The 17,241-nt window shown below is 54.1% G+C and overlaps 1 protein-coding gene across 2 annotated transcripts in view; it reads left to right on the top strand.

The window, feature by feature from the left end:
• XRCC1 (X-ray repair cross complementing 1) overlaps window positions 1-17,241 on the top strand; it is a 282,052-nt gene that overhangs the window by 250,846 nt on the left and 13,965 nt on the right. For both annotated transcript variants that reach the window (XM_078655577.1, XM_078655578.1), the window contains exon 15: window positions 221-311. In XM_078655577.1, the coding sequence (XP_078511703.1) occupies window positions 221-311 (91 nt within the window). The remainder of the gene's footprint in view (window positions 1-220; window positions 312-17,241) is intronic.

Below are 17,241 nucleotides of genomic sequence, written 5' to 3'. Positions count from 1 at the left end.
TGAGAAGCAATCATGTACCGCCATATACATTTGTTAGTATAAAACACATACAAGTCTGCAGCTGTGGTAGGGGGGACATAAATGGTGTGCAGTGCTGCAGTGAAATGAAGAACAAATTGGAGGTTTACAATAAATGTCAGCATTAAGAAGTGGTTTGTGATTGCTCATGTGGGTGCTATTAGCCTTTCTGACTCAAAAGGTGTGTTTTTTTTTTTTTTAGATTTCTTCACAGGTAAACACTTCTTCTTGTACGGAGATTTTCCCACGACAGAGCGCAGGATGCTGTATCGTTACATCACCGCGTTCAATGGGTAAGTGAGCAGTTGACATTGGCGATGTCTGTAGGATTGGAAAGAATTCAGTCTTCCAATCCTGTGACTAATCATTGGTTACTTCTAGATACAACAACAATAGATCCACATGCCTAGCTTCTTGAACCAGCAGTTCTGATAAAGATAAATATATTCGCCTCCAAGATACTTGTGATGGCAGTTTCAGCAACCATTGACTGTGGGTATGTCTGCAAGATTCGCGCAGTCTGCAGCCACGACTGGTTATAAAAGCCAGCAGCAGAATGACTGTACAATGGATGCTGTCACTTTTTCAGCTTATGCTAGCCCACCATGTGATGGCTCGCTCTAAGGAGAAGAGGCCATAGTTTGTTTTATAATTCTTTTTATTTAACAAACCAGAATCCGCACCGAAACATAAGTCATGTGAATAAGTTACAGATAGGAGTTCATTCGATGACATTTTGACAATACATACCCACAATCAGAGTGAATCATTGGTACATCAGGGGGTACATTTCTTATGGTGAGGACAAGTCATCTAAGCTAGTGCTACGTGGTGGCCTACAAATCTCTCCATGGTATGCATTCCAGGCCCCCAGATTAGTGACCATTTCTTCGGGCAACCTCTCGCAAAGTAAACTGCCTTTTCCCGAAACATACACCAATCCATGCTCTTCTTCCGAAAAGGCCATAGTTGAGAAGGCTCCAGAGATGCTCCATCACGTGGTACTCTAGAACATGTTTTAGCAAGAAAATGTCTCTAGGAGGCACTATTTGCTGTTTTTTAACATAATCTAATCATCCACACCATACATAACAAAAGTACATTGGACTGAAAACACTACCCGAGCAGTGTCTTTATAAAAGAAAAGAAAGAGGGTGCTACACATATATCTAGACAGTATGAATGAAAATTTCGACCCTGTCCATCATGCACATCAGGGGGAGACAGTTGTTTTTCTGTTCGCCGAACAAGGCTTGCTAAACAGTGCTGTCTTCTGCAAGGCTTTGTTTAAATGATAATCGCCATTTCTTTTGAGGGGGGGAGTGGTGTTTGTATTCACCCAAGGGGTAGATACTTTTTATGTGTTTTAGTTTGATATAAGCTCTTCCTTTTTGTGGTGTCGAAAGAGGTGATTCGCACTTAATCTGTAGTTTTGCCTGCTCTTTGACCGGTATCTTTCCTGTGGTGTGCACGTGCTTGTGAACAACATCCCTTCTGACGCAGCCTTCTCGTCTCAGGACCTTTGCTCTGAGTGTTTTTAAAAAGACACGTCCCGGGTTTTATGACAAAACGTGTGTTCAAAAACAGCAGCTGGGTTTCTCTATTATGTCTAGGTGCTAGTGTCCGACCACAGCGAATAACAATGAGCAAGGTTTCTTGACCTTGCATGAGCTGTTTTAAATTCCAGGAAAAAAAACAAAATAAAAAAATATGCAATGTGTGAAAATACGAGGCACAAAAACAAGCTTGATATTTGGTAACATGCAGTACAAAAGCGGCCTACAACATTTTCAAATAAATAAATGCATGATTAAGCTAACATAGGGAAAACGACAATGTGCTATGTAAAGAACACGCAACATACCGTTCGAGGCATGTGGGCTGCTAAATTCATATCTATTGCATAGATCGCCGCCTAGTGTTGGGTCCGGATGATTACACATTGTTGTCCTGGAAGAGTCTTCGAAGTATCACGAGATAGGTGGCTCCTCCCCTGGACTACAGTGCGCATGGGCATCGACTCCATCCCCAGATTGTTTTTTTCCGCCATTGGGTTCGGATGTGGTCTCGACATCTCCGTGTCGGAACCGTTAAACTTTGTTCTTAAGGCCAAAAGGCCTTCGTTACCTGCGTCGGTATAGTTTGCGCACGGTCTCGAGCGTCGTTCGACTCTCTGAGCCGGAAATCTACGGAGTCAAGTAACTCTTCGGACATCGAGGCCCTCTCGTCGCAGCAAGACCCGACAAACTTAACATGGAGCGGAGCCCGTTTAAGTTCTGCCCCGTCTGTGGATCCAAATATCCACACATCGATGTGCATCCGGTCTGTAATAAATGCCTGTCACCGGACCACAACGAAGAAAACTGCATGGCCTGCTCTCAGTTCAGGTCAAAGAAGACGCTCAAGCATCGGCGCGCCTCGAGGCCCAGCGAGCGACACCGGCACCCGACAACATATTCGACGACCCCGCGGAGGAAGGCAGTAGCCATCATCTCCAGATTTCACCACCGTCGACGGAGGTCCAGGCCGAATGTTATGTTATGTTATGTTATGTTAAAATGTATTTATATAGCGCACGGCTACTCCGACAGAGTGTCCCGGCGCTTTCCACAAACAACTCAGTGTGTAATAACATAACACGAAACAATACAGAAAAGAAAAGAAATTCGAGGAACACGTCGAAGGACAGGGCCAGGACATTGAATACGTCGAGGAGGTAGGGGATGACGAAGAAGTTTATGGGGCCGCGGAAGATAGCTCAGAGGACGAGCTATGCACCGAAGTCTATATTACTCAGGCTCAGGTCACGGGATCGCCAATCGGCCTTACCCACGACCCTGCACCGCTATCCCCGGCCCCGCCTTCTAGCCCGGCCATGGACACTCAAGCGGAGCCGCCATTGCACGTATCGAAATCGAAACCTTCGGTTTCTACAGCACCCAAAATGGCCGACGTCACGCCGAAATCGAAACCGAAACCTACGGCATCGACAACAGCTAAAATGGCTGACGTACAGGCAAAATCGAAACCGAAACAAACGGAATCGACAACACCTAAAATGGCCGATGTCCAACAAAAAATATCAAAGCCTGCTCCTTCATCGACTCCGTCCACCTCCGGCCCACAGAAGTCGAAGAAGGCTGTCGAGTCAACAGCGCCGCAGAAGGTGCACAAGGACCCGTCCTCCAAGAAGGCCGTCCATCAAGAGTCGGCCTCTGTTGCTCCGGCCCGGACGTCGAAGTCGGTTCACACGCATTCGGACGCTCCTACGGCGCCGTCAACTAAACGCCCAGTCGAGCAAAAATCGACTAAGAGCCACGACACAAAGGCCGCAGGCACTACGCATCGGCACAAAGATGCCGGATCTGCAGCATCGGCACCAAAGACTACAACGGAACCGCGCCACGTTGCAGCAGAAGATTCGTCGACGCAAATACCGTCGACACCGAGGGACTACGACGCCACCGGACCCCGGCCGTCGGCTGCAACACCCTCCGCCTCCTTCACTAAGCAGGTCACCGACTCCCTGAAATGGATTAGGGAAAAGACTTTGTCGGCGACGGCTTCCACGCCATCGGCTCCAAAAGCGGTGGACACATCCAAGAAGTCGTCAACCAAGCTTGTTTACACTCTTCCACCAAAGGTGCCACCAAAGGCATTTGCACCTAGATCGGTGCCAACGACTTCGGATCCTTCAGCGCATCAAGACTCAGAAGAACAATCTGAGCATTACATCGATGCCCAAACAGGGAAACTGACCCTTTACAAAAGAAAAATCACTTCCCACCCACTGGAATCCTATGTTATTCCACTGAAGAAAAAGAGGCCATCAGTGGACATTCCTGCCCTTATTGAGCCTATTCTACCACCACCAAGAAGGTGTCCATCCCCTTCCCCCAACCAATCGGGGAGAGGATGATGAGGAAGACGACCAATACAACTTCCCAGTGGATAATGACCCTGATGTTCAGCAGGACCCATATGACGACACTGGGGACCAAGGTGGACAGCATGTGGTACAAGATCCACAAAGTTTTGGAGCACGTACTTCTCCAACGGAGGATTCTGCAGCATTTAATGCTTTAATCGAACGGGCAGCAGCAAATCATGATGTGGACATGCATGCTGACCCAGTGGAGGAAGATTTTTTGTTTAACACTTTCTCTGTCTCAGAAAGAACAGTTAAAATACTTCCTATGCTCAAAGGTGTCCTTAAACATGCCCCAGAGATCTTTAAAGAACCTACCAGGGCACGAGTGGTCAACCCACGTATCGAGAAGAAATACAGGCCAGCTCCTGGAGATCCTGCATATATTCGTGGACAGTTGCCTCTGGACTCGTTGGTGGTCGCCAATGCCCGCAAGAGGGCAAACTCCCAAACTACGGGTGAAGCTCCTCCCCCTGACAAGGAGTCGAAAGTGCTTGAGGCATCCGGCAAGAGGGTGGCTGCGCAGGCTGCCAATGTATGGCGTATAGCAAACACACAGGCACTATTGGCGCTTTACGATAGGGCGCATTATGACACCCTAGAACAGCTCCTTCAACATCTACCTGATGAGTATAAGGAAGCAGCCGAAATGCTCATTCAAGAGGGAAAACTTATATCAAACGCTGCAATAAAGTGTGCACTTGATGTAGCAGACACAGCGGCTAGGGGAATTAACACTAGCGTCATGCTGAGGCGACAAGCTTGGCTTCGTGTTGGAAATGGGATCCCCGGCTGGCCAGGGCTTTCGCCAAAGTCAGTCAGAGACCACCACTCCCAAGTCAGGGCAAGGGAGTTACACGCCAAGATAACCCCTACTCACCCTCTAGGTAACGTGGCGCGAGCAGCAAGGCTAAACTTGGAGGCGATGTAGGCTAAGTATTTGCGCACGCACCCCAGCAACAACAACCAAAGGCCCACCACAAAGGAAACTCCACACAAGGTTATATAAAAATAGCCTTTGTATTACACCAAAACACATTAGATAAAACACACACTTTACAATGTGCCATAGGCACGGGCAGAATTTACAGGGGATATGTACAAGACAGGGCCACCTGGACCACTGTCAGGAATCAGAAGTAGCACTTTCAGAAATAGCACTTAGAACATAGAATATAGCACAAAATAGCACACAACCAGTAATCACTGGTAACCAGGACCTCACTAGCACCACCTGTACTAGGGAGAAAACAACCACCTATGTATTACAATACCTGTAGGGGTGTAAGAACATAACACATGATGCAATGCATAACATTCATTCAGAGGTGTAAGGAGGAAAACACATGATGCATTAACAATACATTCAGAGGTGTAAAAACAATAATAATTGCGCCAATCTCACAAGTCACCACCTGTGACTGTCCATGTGTCCCAATGTCAGGGCCTAAACGGAGCAGCTGCCCACGAAGTGCTGGGCAGCTGTGTGAGACAATACTGGGGCCAACGTGGGAGCCTCGCTGGGCTCGGTGCCCCAGAACAAAGATGTGCCCCCTAGAGCCTCTCTGAGCTCTCAATGACACATGCGCTGTGGAGCCTCTCTGGGCTCTTAGTAAACCAATGGCCCCTGAGCCTCTCTGGGCTCTGAATACACAGGTGCAGCCTCACTGGGCTGTGGGGGTCCCTCACGGGGGACCCGGGACACGGGGAGTGCCTCAAGCCTCTTTTAGGCTCGAGCACAATGCGGGCTTGTTGGAGTCCCCCTCCTGGGGACTCGAAGCACAAGGAAATGCCCCCTGAGCCCTCTTAGGGCTTTAGACTACACTGGCTGCCAAGAGCCTCGCAGGCTCTCAAGAATCACAGGCGCGAGGTCGCGCTGCCGAGGGCGGCAGGGGGGGGGCGGACACCGACAATGTGTCCCGGCGCCCCTCCCTCCAGAACGGCCACACTCACCGGCTGGTCTCCAGCGGAGGCGGGTCTCTCCCGCTGGTCCCGGGGCTCTCCTCAGACTTCCCCCCCGGGCTCTCCCTCGCTTTGGGAGCCTGGGGGGGACAAGGAAAGACGCCGGCTTTTCCCCTCACCGGAGCACGGGGTGGCCTCCCGTCTGCTTCTGGTTTCCTCTCTCCTGCCCCCGGCCTGCCTGACTTCCAGGTCGCGGCTGCGGGCGGGACTTCCGGTCGCTTCCCCCGGGGCCGCGCTGTGATTGGCCGACGGGCCCTGCACTTCCGGGTCGTCGCGGGCAGCGCGGCGGCCCGTTCCAGGCACTCGTAGGCGGGGGATGAGTTTACCGAGGAGTGGGCTCCCTCGAGGTAAACTTAAAATATAGCGGCAAGGTCCCTGGCAGGGTGGGCACCTGCCAGGTGGCAAATTAACCAAAATAAGCGAGGTGGGCACTCGCTAGGCAGGCAAAGCGCTCCTCAGCGCTAAAAGGCAATTTACAGCGCTCCCTGCGCTAAATGCCAAATACAGCGCTCTCAAGCGCTAGAGGACCAAAATAGAGCGCTCCCAGGCGCTATAAGTAAAATAAAGGTCCAGCAGAGTCCTTCAGCAAGGCAGGGGGGCAGGGCTGGGCCCAGAGCCAGCACACTGGGTCTCCAGGCAGGGAGACAGCCCAAGTGGCGGTCCTCTGGCCCAGCAGCAGCAACAGCCCCCTCAGGATCCTGGAAGAGAACAACTTCAGTGGGGACACAGCCCCATTTTTATACAGTGCATTCCTTTGTCTGAGGGTGCAGAGTGGGGGCGGAACCAGTCGCAGCTGGTTCTTGAGTACTCTGTTTACCTCAACCACCCTCTCTATTCACTGGCAGGGCTTGGGTCATTAGACACACCACAGGGGGGCGGAGCCAGCATTGTGTGGGGAAAACCCAGCCCATCCAGGACACAGGTACACTCCTCCCACACATTACTCATGCAGATCTCCCACTCACCACCGGGCAGACCCATCCAGACTTCCTGGAGCCTGGCATGCCAGCCAGCTCCAGCCAATCACACGCCAGCACCCTCACAGCACACGTACAGCCATGTCTAGAAATGGCGCTTCGCTACTAGACACATACATGCTGCATACACCATCTCGCAGCATTCACTCTCACGAGTTCACACATACCAGACTCAAGCATGTACACCCCACGCATCAGGAACTACCAGGGACACATACATTCCCCATGCATTCCTATGGGCGGGCAGGCCTAGCTCAGCACATGCACTCAGAGTGCGCACGCACTTTCCACTGGGACACAGTGAAAGTGCGCAGAATCCCAGAAATCACCATTTCAAGCAAAAAGTCTAGGGGTGAACCTGCCCTAAGGGCCAAAGTCCAACATAACCCCCTTCCAGCCAAAACGCAGGGTAGAACAATCACCACCGTGATGGACTTCCCTGCTTGGGGCGATAGAACACGGACGCGGGCCCACAACTGCAGGGACACCCTCCTGTTCTACGCCACGGTGAACCCATGGGATTCCTTCTAAACACACTGTCTGGACCAACTGGGCTACCCCACTGGTACTCCCAAGTTGTCCGCGGCCAGGACCAGGCCCTGGGCCACCCAGGTGCCACTGGTCCATGCCAATTCGCAGAGCGGGGGGTAGTAACCCCTGGCACATAGGAGCCATTCTCCACTCTTCCTGTCTGCAAGACAGGACTAGACTGCCACTGGTTCTCCAGCCTAGGGCCTACAACCTCAGGCGGACCAGGAGTCTCAGGGAAGGCTCTCCTCCCCCTACCTCTTCTCCTAGGGTTCCTCCTCCCTCTGCGAGGGGTACCCCTAGAACGCCATTCCAACCCAGGACTTATCCACTCAGGTTGCACCGGGGTCAGAGGTGGGCTCTCCCACCCTCTGCACCCCCTTCCAGAGGTCTGCCCTCTCCCACCTGGAGAAGTTCCTCTGGAAGAAGAACCGGTCAGGACACTGGTTACAGTCGTCCTACCCTTCAGGTCAGGCTGATCCTGAACCTGGCCTCCCAACCTCTGGTCTAGAACCTTCGGTGGAACAATTGCCTGGCACTCCAGGACTTCTGGGGATTCACACGCAATCCCCCTGAGGCTAACAAATGTCACATCTGTTGCGTGACTGTCTGTCTGGCGCAGATCTCCCGCCCTCTGTCCACCTGACAGTGCGTGACGATCCCCCAGACCAGAAGTGGTGTTACCATGGTCACTACACGGGAACCTAGCCCAACTGGGTAGTCCCTGACCCACTGGTCCTTCCACTGGGGAACTCCCCCAATCACTCCTCACTCTGGACTCCTGTACCCTCCCTATCGGAGCGGTACTGCCAGACTCTAGAACCACAGGAGCTCTGGTTACAGACGCTCCAGGTCCTCTACTCACTAGGAGATCCTCCTCAACTGGGCTAACAGGACAGCCTAGGTCCCCAACCTGGTGTTCCCTCAAGAAACCACCCAGGTTCTGAGACAGGGCTTCGGGCCTCTGGGGGCTCTCAGCCACCCACTGACTCCTGCTCCACTGAGCCAGGCAGTCAGCCCCTACACCCTTCTCACTAACCAGGGACCTAGCTGGGCTACACTGAGCCTCTTCCACCACGCTGGGCTGGAAGATCCCTGACCCACTACTTTTGGAGTCACTCACCAATGACTCTACAGAACCTCTGGTCCCTTCCCAGCGGTCTGCTTCCTCTGCCAGCTCACATGGTTCAGACAATCCACACCCTAACAGGTGTTGGCGCAACCCTGGTGAACAACAACTGAGCAACTGCTCTCTGAGTAACATATCGAACAATAGGTCCCAATCACATTTCGTGGGCTCCCGTACCCAATCACACAGGGCTTCACAACAGTCATCCTCAAAGTCTTCCCAAGACTGATGAGACGGTTTCCTAAGGTTCCTAAACCTCAACCTATTCTCCTCCTCTGGGGAAACAGGAACCATACTCTGGGAACTGGGACTTTCTAGACTGAGATTTAAATAGCTGCCACCACTGGACCCAACCCTCCCTGGGGGATCCAGAAACTCAACACTGCGCGCAGGGGATAGTCTACCCTCCAGAGCTACTTTGCCTCTGGTGGCGGCCCTCTCAGCCTCCTCTATCCTGTCCTGCGCTAAGACCCTCTCGGTCTCCAGCTGTTGCTTCTTAACCTCCAGCTGTTGCCTTCTAATGCCCAGCTGTGCCATAGCCTGGGCATGCTCCAACCTGAGCTTTTCTAAAGCCAGCTGGTGCTCCCTTTCTCTCCTCCTATCTTCCAGCTCCTCTGGGGACAGGTAAAGGGATGAGGCGCTGCCTCCTAAACTGGACCCAGCAAGGGACTCCCTATCTATGGGGTCCTCACTATCTGCTGGCGTCCCTGTGCTATCATCTTCTTCCTCCTCAGACTCTTCAGGGCTCCCCTCTGACCCACCACCCTCATGGTGTGAGACCCGGGCCCTCTCCTCACTGTGCTCACGCTCCCAGTCATCCTTCTGCCATTGGATCAGGTTACCCCTAAGTTGGGACTGGGTGTCTGACTCATTCACTGCAATGTCTCTCTCTTCGCAAAACTCTCTCAGTTCATGCAAAAACAGACCCCAGACATTAAAAGCAGACTCCATCTTGGCAAGATGCTCACAGACACGTGCAACACAGGGGACTGAACAATCTGAAGTAAGAGGACACAATTCCAAAACTTCAACAATCTCCTTATCAAAGAGAACTCATACTCATGCGTCCAGGAAAACACACCATTCATCCACACACACCCTCCCCTCGGATCGGTAAGGCAGTTTCTACCACCCCTGACTTCTCAACCTGACCAAAAGCGACACAGGTACCAAACTCTGGAAGCAGGGCGGGGGACAAATGTACTGAACACAATCAAATGACACTCTTCAGGAGAAGAAACAATGGAATTTCAAAAACAATACAATCCCCTAAAATGTGGTCATCTAAATGCAGAGTTTTGTGGTGCAGCCAGCCGCTACTAAGGTACAAGGCAAACACAAATCCTTATCCCACCGCTTGCCGCCAATGTTGGAAATGGGATCCCCGGCTGGCCAGGGCTTTCGCCAAAGTCAGTCAGAGACCACCACTCCCAAGTCAGGGCAAGGGAGTTACACGCCAAGATAACCCCTACTCACCCTCTAGGTAACGTGGCGCGAGCAGCAAGGCTAAACTTGGAGGCGATGTAGGCTAAGTATTTGCGCACGCACCCCAGCAACAACAACCAAAGGCCCACCACAAAGGAAACTCCACACAAGGTTATATAAAAATAGCCTTTGTATTACACCAAAACACATTAGATAAAACACACACTTTACAATCAATCAATCAATCAATCAAGTCATTTGTAGAGCGCACTACTCACCCGTAGGGTCTCAAGGCGCTGGGAGGGGGGGGGGGGGTGCCGCTACTGCTCGAACAGCCAGGTCTTGAGCTTCTTCCTGAAGGAGAGGTGGTCTTGGGTCAGGCGCAGATCGGTGGGAAGTGAGTTCCAGGTCTTGGCGGCCAGGTAGGAGAAGGATCTTCCTCCTGTTGTCGCTCTTCGGATGCGGGGGACGGCGGCGAGGGCGTGGTTGGTTGATCTGAGGAGGCGCTTGGGAGTGTAGAAGTTGATCCGGTTGTTGAGGTAGCTCGGGCCTTGGTCGTGTAGGGCTTTGTGTGCGTGGGTGAGGAGACGGAAGGTGATTCTCTTGTTGACCGGGAGCCAGTGCAGATCTCTCAGGTGTCCGGAGATGTGGCTGCGTCGGGGGATGTCGAGGATGAGTCTCGCCGAGGCGTTCTGGATCCGCTGGAGTCTCTTCTGGAGTTTGGCAGTGGTTCCGGCGTAGAGGGCGTTGCCGTAGTCCAGTCGGCTGGTGACGAGGGCTTGGGTGACCGTCTTCCTCGTCTCGGTGGGGATCCATCGGAAGATCTTACGTAGCATGCGCAGGATGTTGAAGCATGACGAGGAGACGGCGTTGACTTGTCTGGTCATGGAGAGGGAGGAGTCCAGGATGAAGCCCAGGTTGCGTGCGTGGTCCGTCGGTTTGGGCGCGGTGCCCAGGGCGGGGGGCCACCAGGAGTCGTCCCAGGCGGAGGGCGTGGAGCCCAGGATGAGGACCTCCGTCTTGTCTGAGTTCAGTTTCAGGCGGCTGGTCGTCATCCATTCGGCTACGTCTCTCATCCCTTCGTGCAGGTTGGCTCTGGCGGTGGCGGGGTCGTTGGTCAGGGAGAGGATCAGCTGGGTGTCGTCAGCGTAGGAGATTATGTTGAGGTTGTGTTGGCGTGCGATGGCCGCGAGGGGGCTCATGTAGACGTTGAAGAGGGTGGGGCTCAGTGAGGATCCTTGAGGGACGCCGCAGATGACTTTGGTGGCCTCTGACTTGTACGGTGGTAGGCGGACTCTTTGTGTTCTTCCGTCGAGGAAGGAGGTGATCCATTCCAGTGCCTTCTCCTGGATTCCGATGTTGCTGAGGCGCTGTACTAGGGTGCGGTGGCAGACAGTGTCGAAAGCCGCGGAGAGGTCCAGGAGGATGAGGGCCGCTGTTTCTCCGTTGTCCATCAGAGTTCGAAGGTCGTCGGTGGCGGCGATGAGGGCGGTCTCGGTGCTGTGGTTCGCTCGGAAGCCGGACTGTGAGGGGTCGAGGGATCCATTCGTCTCGAGGAAGGCGGCCAGCTGTTTGTTGACGGTCTTCTCGATGACTTTGGCCGGGAACGGGAGGAGCGAGATGGGACGGTAGTTCTTGAGGTCGGTGGGGTCTGCTGTGGGTTTCTTGAGGAGAGCGCTGAGTTCGGCGTGCTTCCAGCTCTCAGGGAAGGTGGCGGAGTCGAAGGAGGTGTTGATGATGTCCCGCAGGTGGGGTGCGAGGACAGCGTCGGCTTTGTTGAAGACGTGGTGAGGGCAGGGGTCAGTCGGAGATCCGGAGTGGATGGAGTTCATGGTGCGGATGGTGTCTTCGGTGCTGATCGGGGTCCAGGTGCGGAGGGTGGTGGTGGGTGGCGTCGTAGCGGTTGTGGCTTGCGTTGGTTGGTTGTTGAAGCTGTTGTGTATGTCCGTGATCTTGTTGTGGAAGTAGGACGCGAGGGAGTTGCAGAGTTCTTGCGACGGGGTGATGTCATTGTTTCCGGCGTTGGGGTTGGAGAGCTCTTTCACGATGTCGAAGAGTTCCTTGCAGTTGTGTGCGTTGTTGTCCAGCCGGTCCTTGAATGCTGTTTTCTTGGTGGCGCGGATCAGTTGGTGGTGCTTCCGGGTGGCGAGCTTGAGGGTGGTCATGTTGTCCGTCGTTGGTTCCCTTCTCCAGGCTTTCTCGAGGGCTCGACAGTTCTTCTTGGAGCTCTTGAGTTCGTCGGTGAACCATGGTGTTTTTCTGCTGCAGGATCTGCTGGGTGGGGTTCTCAGAGGGGCGAGTTCGTCCGCGCAGTCGTTGATCCATTTCGTGAGGTTGTCGGCGGCCTGGCTGGGGTTCGCTGAGTTGGCGGGAGGGTGCTGGCTCAGGGAAGCGGTGAGCTGGTCGGCTGTGATCTTGTTCCAGCTTCTTCGAGCAACCTGTTGCTGGTGGTGGTGGATCGTCGTTCTTCTGAAGGTGAAGTGGACGCAGCTGTGGTCCGTCCAGTGGAGTCCTGTTGCGTGGCTGAAGGAGACGTCTTTGCTGGATGAGAAGACGGCGTCGAGTGTGTGTCCGGCGAGGTGGGTGGGGGTGGTCACCAGTTGCTTGAGTCCGAGGTTGTCGAGGTTGTCGAGCAGGCTGATGGTGTTGCGGTCGTTGTTGTTCTCCAGGTGGAAGTTGAGGTCCCCCAGGAGGATGTAGTCGGCGGAGGGGAGAGCGTGCGGGCTGACGAAGTCGGCGATGTCCTCGCTGAATCGTGTGCGTGGTCCCGGGGGTCGGTAGATCAGGGTGCCTCTGAGGGTGGTGGTCGGGTTGGTGTGGATCTGGAAGTGCAGGTGTTCAGCGGTGGTGAGGGTGTCATCGGTGTTGGTAGTGATGCGGATGGTGTCTCTGTGGATGATGGCGATGCCTCCTCCGGTCTGGTTGTCGCGGTCCCTCCGGGTGATCTTGTAGCCCTCTGGGATGGCGATGGCGATGTCTGGGGCTGAGGAGGCGTTCATCCAGGTCTCGGTGATGAAGGCAACGTCGGGGACGGTGGTGTCGAGCAGGTTCCAGAGTTCTACGGCGTGTCTGTGGACGGAGCGGGTGTTGAGCAGGATACACTTGAGGTGGGTGCTGCTGGAGTTCGGCTTGGCGGGTGCAGGGAAGGTCCGGATGCAGGTGAACTTGCAGGCGTGGCAGCTGAAGGGTCCGTGGGTGTGCTTCGGGGCGGCTCGGTGACATCCTGGGATGCGGCCGGTGTTGAGTGCGATGAGGTCGGCGGCGCTGTAGGTTCGTCGGGTCGGCTTCCGTCGGTGGGGGCCAGGGGTGTCATATGTGCCATAGGCCATAGGCACGGGCAGAATTTACAGGGGATATGTACAAGACAGGGCCACCTGGACCACTGTCAGGAATCAGAAGTAGCACTTTCAGAAATAGCACTTAGAACATAGAATATAGCACAAAATAGCACACAACCAGTAATCACTGGTAACCAGGACCTCACTAGCACCACCTGTACTAGGGAGAAAACAACCACCTATGTATTACAATACCTGTAGGGGTGTAAGAACATAACACATGATGCAATGCATAACATTCATTCAGAGGTGTAAGGAGGAAAACACATGATGCATTAACAATACATTCAGAGGTGTAAAAACAATAATAATTGCGCCAATCTCACAAGTCACCACCTGTGACTGTCCATGTGTCCCAATGTCAGGGCCTAAACGGAGCAGCTGCCCACGAAGTGCTGGGCAGCTGTGTGAGACAATACTGGGGCCAACGTGGGAGCCTCGCTGGGCTCGGTGCCCCAGAACAAAGATGTGCCCCCTAGAGCCTCTCTGAGCTCTCAATGACACATGCGCTGTGGAGCCTCTCTGGGCTCTTAGTAAACCAATGGCCCCTGAGCCTCTCTGGGCTCTGAATACACAGGTGCAGCCTCACTGGGCTGTGGGGGTCCCTCACGGGGGACCCGGGACACGGGGAGTGCCTCAAGCCTCTTTTAGGCTCGAGCACAATGCGGGCTTGTTGGAGTCCCCCTCCTGGGGACTCGAAGCACAAGGAAATGCCCCCTGAGCCCTCTTAGGGCTTTAGACTACACTGGCTGCCAAGAGCCTCGCAGGCTCTCAAGAATCACAGGCGCGAGGTCGCGCTGCCGAGGGCGGCAGGGGGGGGGGCGGACACCGACAATGTGTCCCGGCGCCCCTCCCTCCAGAACGGCCACACTCACCGGCTGGTCTCCAGCGGAGGCGGGTCTCTCCCGCTGGTCCCGGGGCTCTCCTCAGACTTCTCCCCCGGGCTCTCCCTCGCTTTGGGAGCCTGGGGGGGACAAGGAAAGACGCCGGCTTTTCCCCTCACCGGAGCACGGGGTGGCCTCCCGTCTGCTTCTGGTTTCCTCTCTCCTGCCCCCGGCCTGCCTGACTTTCAGGTCGCGGCTGCGGGCGGGACTTCCGGTCGCTTCCCCCGGGGCCGCGCTGTGATTGGCCGACGGGCCCTGCACTTCCGGGTCGTCGCGGGCAGCGCGGCGGCCCGTTCCAGGCACTCGTAGGCGGGGGATGAGTTTACCGAGGAGTGGGCTCCCTCGAGGTAAACTTAAAATATAGCGGCAAGGTCCCTGGCAGGGTGGGCACCTGCCAGGTGGCAAATTAACCAAAATAAGCGAGGTGGGCACTCGCTAGGCAGGCAAAGCGCTCCTCAGCGCTAAAAGGCAATTTACAGCGCTCCCTGCGCTAAATGCCAAATACAGCGCTCTCAAGCGCTAGAGGACCAAAATAGAGCGCTCCCAGGCGCTATAAGTAAAATAAAGGTCCAGCAGAGTCCTTCAGCAAGGCAGGGGGGCAGGGCTGGGCCCAGAGCCAGCACACTGGGTCTCCAGGCAGGAAGACAGCCCAAGTGGCGGTCCTCTGGCCCAGCAGCAGCAACAGCCCCCTCAGGATCCTGGAAGAGAACAACTTCAGTGGGGACACAGCCCCATTTTTATACAGTGCATTCCTTTGTCTGAGGGTGCAGAGTGGGGGCGGAACCAGTCGCAGCTGGTTCTTGAGTACTCTGTTTACCTCAACCACCCTCTCTATTCACTGGCAGGGCTTGGGTCATTAGACACACCACAGGGGGGCGGAGCCAGCATTGTGTGGGGAAAACCCAGCCCATCCAGGACACAGGTACACTCCTCCCACACATTACTCATGCAGATCTCCCACTCACCACCGGGCAGACCCATCCAGACTTCCTGGAGCCTGGCATGCCAGCCAGCTCCAGCCAATCACACGCCAGCACCCTCACAGCACACGTACAGCCATGTCTAGAAATGGCGCTTCGCTACTAGACACATACATGCTGCATACACCATCTCGCAGCATTCACTCTCACGAGTTCACACATACCAGACTCAAGCATGTACACCCCACGCATCAGGAACTACCAGGGACACATACATTCCCCATGCATTCCTATGGGCGGGCAGGCCTAGCTCAGCACATGCACTCAGAGTGCGCACGCACTTTCCACTGGGACACAGTGAAAGTGCGCAGAATCCCAGAAATCACCATTTCAAGCAAAAAGTCTAGGGGTGAACCTGCCCTAAGGGCCAAAGTCCAACACTTCGTATATCTGGATTTAAGCCTGACATCCAAACTACAATCCTCAACCAGCCCGTCAATCCTGACAGACTGTTTGGCCCAGATGTAGACACCACACTTGAAAAGATTAAGAAGGACAACGAGACTGCTAAGTCCATGGGGGCACTTCAATCACAACAGTTCAGGGGTAGCACTTTTCGTCGCTCAGGAGCGCGTGGTGTTACCAGAGGACACTTGGGTCAACAATCACACTTTACAAAGGGTGGTGCACAATCCTCCTACCCCAAGCAGGGTAGAGGGGGATACAGAGGTAACAGTGCCAAGGGCAGGGGCAGAGGAAACAACAACTCACGTTCCTCTGCCTCAAATAAACAGTGACTCTCTGTCACTGCCCCCCGACCATCCAACACCTGTCGGGGGGAGACTCCAGCAGTTCCTGCCGGTCTGGACTTCCATCACCACAGACAGGTGGGTGCGAAAACCTATCCAATACGGTTATTGTTTGGAGTTAACATCCAATCCTCCCAACATTCCCCCAAGACACCGTCCTATGTCGGCAGAGCACTTGCACTTATTGCAGCAGGAAGTCTTGGTGATGCTGCAAAAAGGCGCAATCGAGCTCGTACCAGTGGAAGAGGAAGGCACAGGAGTCTATTCCCTGTACTTTCTCATCCCAAAAAAGGACGGCTCCCTCAGGCCTATTCTGGATCTACGCCCCCTCAACATGTACATACTGTCGGAACATTTTCACATGCTGACACTACAACAAATTCTTCCCCTGCTAAATCAAGGGGACTTCCTAGCAACCTTAGACCTCAAGGATGCTTATTTCCACATCCCACTCCACCCATCCCACAGAAGGTACCTCCGGTTCACCATTCAAAACAGGCACTATCAGTTCAAAGTACTACCCTTCGGTGTGACTACTGCCCCCAGAGTATTTACAAAGTGTCTGGTGACAGTGGCGGCGCACCTCAGAAGGCAGAACATACATGTCTACCCGTACCTAGACGACTGGCTTGTTCAAACAAAGTCGGAACAACAGTGCGCCACGGACATGTCCCACACTATTTAACTCCTTCACAGTCTGGGGTTCTCGCTAAACTACCCAAAGTCGCACCTTCAACCAGCCCATGTGCGGCAGTATCTGGGCGCGACAATAAACACCCTAACTGCTATGGCTCAGCCAAACCCAGCCAGGATCAACAGCATTCAGTCACTGATCCAGAGGTTCAGACCGCAACACTCCCTGCCAGCGAGAGTGTTCATGCAGTTGATAGGCATGATGGCCTCCTGCATTTTCATAGTCCCGCATGCGAGGTTGCACATGCGTCCTCTCCAAGAGTGCTTGGCAAATCAGTGGACACAGGCTCGGAGACAACTGACGGACCTAGTGTTGGTGACCGGTCGGGCATACAACTCTCTGCATTGGTGGAATCCACACAACCTTTGCAAGGGGCGACCGTTCCAAGAGCCTGTGCCACAGATTATCCTGACAACGGACGCATCTCTCCAAGGGTGGGGAGCCCATGTGCTCCACTACACTGTGCAGGGACTGTGGTCCACTCAACAACAGAAGTTGCACATCAACTACCTGGAATTGATGGCAATCTTCATGGCGATGAAGTCCTTCAAAGTACATTTGTGCAACAAAGTCGTGTTGATCCGGACGGACAACATGACAGCCATGTACTACATCCAAAAGCAGGGAGG

Source organism: Lissotriton helveticus, chromosome 7, assembly GCF_964261635.1.
Source record: "Lissotriton helveticus chromosome 7, aLisHel1.1, whole genome shotgun sequence".
Taxonomy (NCBI): Eukaryota; Metazoa; Chordata; class Amphibia; order Caudata; family Salamandridae; genus Lissotriton; species Lissotriton helveticus.
Note: the sequence above shows the minus strand (reverse complement) of the source record. Positions and strands in the feature narration are given on the sequence as shown.